The sequence below is a fragment of the Ursus americanus genome, chromosome X, assembly GCF_024610735.1.
Source record: "Ursus americanus isolate L20-20 chromosome X, mUrsAme1.1.p, whole genome shotgun sequence".
Classification (NCBI taxonomy): Eukaryota; Metazoa; Chordata; class Mammalia; order Carnivora; family Ursidae; genus Ursus; species Ursus americanus.
In genome coordinates, this window is record NC_142164.1 from 1503058 (window position 1) to 1509057 (window position 6000).

Sequence of the window (6000 nt, forward strand, 5' to 3'; positions counted from 1 at the left end):
GCTAGGAAAATGGTGCTGTGCCTTCTGTGGAATGTCTAGTCCCTCAGCTGGAAAGGGCTAGGTTCGGGGTCCTCCGGCTATAACTAAGCCTGGTCTGGGGTGTCCTGTCATTCTGCTGCTTCCTGTGGCTTTGGGACCGAAGGATAGCCCCAGGGCTTCGGGCAGCTGTTTTGGGGCAGTATTAATCATTCTGGTGGCAGAAGACAGCTCTTAGGCTCCACCTTTTCCCTTCTGTTGCCAGACCCAGGCTGGTGGCGTCTTGCTTGGCTGCCCTGGCAGTCCAAGAGGACAGGTCTAGGCTAGAGGCAGGCTTGGGGCAGGAGCAATCAAGAGAAGTTCATGCCAGCCATTTTCCCTGCTTTCTTCTGCTCAGCTCTCCCTTCTTTTTCAATTGCAGCCTGCTTAGACGCCTGGTGACTCTCATCTCCCAGCAGGCCACGCTGCTGGCGTCCAACGAAGCCTTTAAAAAGCAGGCAGAGAGTGCTAGTGAGGCAGCCAAGAAGTACATGGAAGAGAATGACCAGCTGAAGAAGGTGAGTTCTGCCTGCTGGACTTGGCCACGTGACATTCCCTGTGGGCCACAGTGTCACTGTTGGCCTGTCGGGCTGGGAAATGTGTGACACTGCAGCTGTTGGCAAAGCTGAGGGGTTGGGTAGAAGGTGAATGGGGGGCGGTTCTTGGTGGGAGTGTGTAGGGGAAGGGTCTGGGGGACTCGACAGGGAAAGGGGCACTCTCGTTGCTCCCTTGTCTCTGTGTGCTACACCCAGGCCAGACTTTTGCCTGATAAAGCTGACTCTCTAGTGAGCCGAGCCCTGTGCTGCAAACCATGGGCAGGTTAGCATAGAAGACTGCAGGATAAGGCCTGTGGTCTCCTTAGAATTGTATCAGTTGGGAACAAGGCAGGGACTGGAGGTGGCCAGTCGCAGAAGGCTTATGCGAGGAGGTGAGGTGTGAGCTGAGTTGTAAAGGAGATGGGTAGATGGACTTGGATTCATTCATAGACGGGATAGAGTTGCACGGGCAGGAATGAGTTTGGGGCTCCTGGCCAGAGTGAGCTGTGGAGCCTGGGGAGAGGAATGGAGGTCATTGGTCAGTTGGGGGTCACTGGCAGAAATCTCCAGAAGATAGCAGATTGAGTCATTGGCTGGACTGGTAAACCCCACAGTGCTGCTGAGAGAGGCAGGGCATATGGCCTGTGAATAGCCATTGGTGGCCCTAGTGGCTAGGACCATGTCTGTGCTGACATTTGTGAAGGGGCAAGTGCCCAGGGCAGCTTGAGGAATCACACTGTGTGGGGAAGACAGAGCTGGATTGCCTGCCTGGCTCCCTCCCTCCCTCACAAGTAACCCGTGCCCTTGGCGTTCTGCCTAGGAAGCTGCTGTTGGCGGGGTCAAGTTGGATGGTAGGGATGCCGAGGAGAAGGTGGAAGAAGAGAACAGGAGCCTGAAGGCTGATCTGAAGAAGCTGAAGGACGAGCTGGACATCAACAAGCAAAGTGAGCATTGTCCTCAGGTGTCCCCAGCCCCTGAAAGTCTGGAAGCTCCAGCTGTGGCTACTGCCCCTCTTAGTGCCCTTGGGCTCAGGAGCTGGGTGAGAGCAAACAGGCCTTCTGCTTGTCCCGCTGCTGGGCTCAGTGGTGCGGTGTCTGTCTGGGGGCCTGGGGAGCCCCAGGTGCTCAGAGACTAACTCTGGAGCATCTCGGCCAGGACTAGGCCCGGGGAGCAGTGCTCTACGCAGGTGGCGGCGTCACCAGGGTCTTTGGGGCGGGGATAGAAAGAACTTGGGAAGCTACACCAGACTGCTTGCAGTGTTCCCGAAGAACCTGCTGTGAGTTCATCTGCTCCCTTCCTGAAGGCCCCTCCCAACCCGCCTTTGGCTCTCAGCTTTGAGGATGGGATTCTGCTCCCTGCCTCCTGCTCTCACTTCAACCTTCTCAGACTGTCCTATGCTCTCAGCCTCCCTGAAGTCACCTGTGCCTAGGGCCACTTGGAGTTCCTCTGTCACATGGGCCAGGGGGTTCCTTGGTATTTTCCCACTTCCCACAGCTATGTTGGCTAGCCCTCCCCTGCTCCGGGGGCTCTCACGGTAGCCGGCCAGGGAGCTTTCCGGAGAGGAGCGCTCTCCTAGACAGCCTCAACGGGGACACGTTCAGACCTGTATCTGGTGTCTCCAGCAGCTGGGTTTTTTTCTCCCTAACCCTGTCTTTCTGTTTTCCTTTCCTCCTCATCTACATCATCCCCAGAACTAGAGAAAGCTGAAAACGAGGCTCTGGCCATGCGGAAGCAGTCTGAGGGCCTGACCAAGGAGTACGACCGCCTGTTGGAAGAGCATGCAAAGTTACAGGTCAGCTGCACGTGTGGTCTGCTCTGTTGGATGGGATCAGAGCCCCCCGTCTCCCACAACCTTGCACCCTGAGCAGGCACAGAGCAGGTCCATCCCCAGCCTAGCCTGCCTCAGCAGAGCCTTCAGGAGGCCCCATTGGTGGGCTGGCTGCTTTCATTCCTGCTCCCCCTTTCTTCCTCCATTGCTGCTGACTCTGGGTCTAGAGAAGAGCCTGCCAAGCAGTGCCATTCTGGGCCCAGCAGCTGGAACCCTTTCTCGGCAGGAGGGGTGTGGCTTGGCAGATGGCAGCCGCTTGCTAAAGTGGCCTCAGCAGTGCGATGGGCCCTCTGCACTGTGGCCTGCCCAGCCTCACGCCTGGCGTCACTGTCTTTGAGGAGAGCTCTTTCCCTTACAAGTGCACCTGGTCTTTGGTGCGGGGCCCCTGACTCTAGTTCAAGTCCGTTGCGGGGAGATTCTGCGACGGGCAGCTGGCCTTCTGTACATGGGCTATGGGGGTGATGCAGGGCTGGGGCCACCCTCCTACCCCTTCCCCCCCCAGGACCTGTCTGAGTCCTCAGATTGGCTAAATCTGGAAACTCAGGTGGCCTGGAAATGGGGCCTGAGGGCCTGGTAAACCCCCCTAAGTTCTGACAATTTGCCTTGTCGCTTGGTGGCCCAAATTTGGCCACCACAGTGGCTGAAGAGGAACGGCCCCGGGCCCCAGAGGAGGACTGGTGGCCTCAGTGTAGGGAGGGCGTACTGGCAGGACCCATAAAAGACGTGCAGAACTGGGCAGGGCCTGAGCTGGGACTTGGGAGGGACTTGAATGCCAGGCCTGCTATGGGCCCAGGATGGGGTTGGGGTGGGGCCCTGAGGCTTGAAGAGAAGAGTGATGGCAGAGGCTCCCAGCTGCACCTCCCTGATTGGTGTTAGGGTCACAGCCTTTCCTGGAGTGGGGCCACTCCCACCCTGGCAGGCCTTTGGGTGCTACTGCAGGTGGGGTCCCTTGCTCACCTGGTACCTGTCATTTGGGGAGAAGGCAGCAAGCTGGGCCTTTGGGGTGGAGGGACTAGGGGCTGAAGGGGAGGGGTGCACCCTGTCGACCCCTTGCCTTGTGGTTTCTGTCCCTTCTAGGCAGCGGTAGACGGCCCCACGGACAAGAAGGAGGAGTGAGGCTGCTCCTCCCTGCCTGCCACCTGGCCTGTGCCTGCTGCTGCCTGCAGCCCGGCCTCCCCGGTACTTCAGTTCACCCCCTACCGCTTCCTGTCCCCTTGCGCAGCTTGCAGTTCCACGCTCTCCCAGCACACCACAGGGGACCCAGTTTCTGCCTGCTCAGGATGAGTTTGCTACCGTCCTGGCCGGCCAGGCATGAGGCAAGCATTGCTTCCCACTGGTTGAGCCTTTTTTGTTTTGCGTGTTGTTTGGGGCTCCAGGGCCCCTTGTCTCTGGTCCTGCAGGAGGGTGGATGGAGCAGGCAGAGTAGAGTTTCTCTTGGGGGCAATAAAGGTGGTTGTTATATGACCATGGTTCGTGCGTGTAACTGAGGCCACCTGGAGGCCGCCTCTTTCTCCCATCACTGGAGTGACCAGGAAGGTGGTGGCAGGTAGCTCTGATTGAGAACCCTAGTCTTTGGTCCTGGAGGCCTTCAGGTTATTTTCTTTTAACTTATTCTAACCTCTAAAGGCTCCCTCATCCCATACTAGGCCCAGGCTCACACTTGCTCTCTGTCCCTTTGCGTCCTGCTCCCCAGGCAGGCCCTGTTTTATGACCACTTGGGTGTGTCTGACCTGTTGGGTTGGCCACGGGGTCCAGGGAATTTTGGGAGACTCCGTAAACTGCTTGGGCTTCCAGGTGGCAAAGTTTTCTGCCTCCTCTGAGTCCTGTTCATCACATTTTAGGACAGATAGAACGTGGCAGAATGTCACCAGTTACTCCCTGCCCCACTTCCTTCTGAGGGTTTGTAGGATGACCTCTGACTCATGCCTGCTAAGAGAGGAGATTTGCCCTTGACAGCGACCTATGACTGGCTCAGGGTAGAGCTAGGTGGTGGGGAGGGTGCCCCCTCTGCTGCCTGCAACCCTGGGAACCTGTTGGGTGTGCCTACCTGCTTGGAGAGCCTGCTTTTACAGTGGTCTCCCCCTGGGTGGTTGCCCCTGGTGGCTAGCTTCAGTAGGTGGCCTCTGCTGAGCAGGGTCTAGCATTCAGCAACAAGCCCAAGAGCCCGGGTAGCTGGGGCTGCTGTGGCCCATGTCTCTGATGCAGTGTTCATCCTCTGCTGGCCCTGAGGACTGGGCAGAAGGAGCAGGTTGGAGGTGTTTTCTTTTGGAATTGGGGGGCTCCTGAAGATGTCCACGCTAGTAGCTAGCTTGTACTCATACTCCTCCTAACCTGGCCAGGCCTGGGGCAGTGGCTGCCTTTTCCAGTGTCCCCTCCCCCTCCCCATGTTCTCCTGAGCCGCAAGGTGGTGTCTGATGGGAGGTAGGGGCGGGGGACTATGGGTGAGGCTCTGTGGTTGCTATGCTAAGGCTGAGGGATAGTCCCACTTTTCCAGGAAGTGTTCCCAGACAACCTTGCCCTCCCTTAAGCTCGCCCTTCTGTGAACTGCTAGAGGCCAGAGTCCAAACAGTGTGTCTGTGAGTTCTTCTCTGGCCAGCTTCAGGCAGCCCCTGAACCCCCTTGGTGTCAGGCCCTGGGCCAGGCAGAGAGAAGAAAGCTGCACCATGCTGCTTTTGGTGTGCCCCATCTAGCCAGGGGTTAGGGGTGGGTAAGACGGTGAAGGGGGCAACAGGTCAGCCCTGACTGGAGGGCCACCCACGGAAACTGGCCCCTAGGTTGTTCTAAGTGCTGTTTCCTAGCAGCCTTCTGCTCTTGAGTAGGCCTGTGCCCCTCTTGTGCCCCGCCCCTGGCTGTGGTGGCCCAGTGCGTACCCGATCCTGGGCTGACTGCTTTCCTTACCTGTCTCCCACTAGATGGCCGGACCCCATGTGCTAGGGCCCTGCCACAGGGGCAGATTCCAGAGTAAATGGTGACTACCCACTGCTCTCAGGGCCCCAGCCAAGCAGTCCAACCTCTGTCGACATCTGTTTTTATGATGTTTATGTTTTCTGAGTTTGGTGGCATTGTGGCAGGTGGCTCAGAGGCTATTTGGCAAGAGGTGCTGAGGACCTGAGCCAAGGCATGGCCATAGTTGGGGGAGTGGAGATGGTAAGGAATTGGTGCACGCCCAGGGTGGGGGGGCAGAGCGGGCCTGAGGGTGACCCTAGGCTGCAGCTCCATTCTGTGGGTGCGGAGGCAGGGCTTGTTGCTGGAGGAGCCGACAGGGCGGGGCATGGTGTGGGGGGCCCGGGACATAGCTTGCGTGTCCCGCTGGGGAGGCGCCTCCACATGCCCGCACAGGCCTGGTTTGCATTGCAGTCGGGCCTGCCCAGCCAGTGCTCTTTTCTGAGTTCTGTGGGGACCTGCCCCCTGTCCTGGTTATTGGTGACCCTCACTCAGAGCATGGCCCACCTTTGGCTGTATAGTTGACGGCTAAAGCTCCTCCTCAGGGGGGGGCCGTGCCTTGCTGGAGAGCAGGGACTGGCCTGGGAGGGACTGCGGGGGGCAACAAGCTGGTACTTTTATCTGAGGGGCCACCACACCTCTCCACAGGCTGGCATCCACAGTGAGCGCCAGGCTTGC

General features: G+C 58.5%; 1 protein-coding gene across 4 annotated transcripts in view; it reads left to right on the plus strand.

The window, feature by feature from the left end:
* Positions 1 to 3843, plus strand: part of BCAP31 (B cell receptor associated protein 31) — a 31290-nt gene extending 27447 nt beyond the window's left edge. For all 4 annotated transcript variants that reach the window (XM_087859703.1, XM_087859701.1, XM_087859700.1 and 1 more), the window contains exons 5-8: positions 398 to 533; positions 1372 to 1495; positions 2243 to 2343; positions 3457 to 3843. In XM_087859703.1, the coding sequence (XP_087715829.1) occupies positions 398 to 533; positions 1372 to 1495; positions 2243 to 2343; positions 3457 to 3495 (400 nt within the window). In that variant the 3' untranslated portion in view covers positions 3496 to 3843. The remainder of the gene's footprint in view (positions 1 to 397; positions 534 to 1371; positions 1496 to 2242; positions 2344 to 3456) is intronic.
* The last annotated feature ends 2157 nt before the right edge of the window (positions 3844 to 6000 follow it).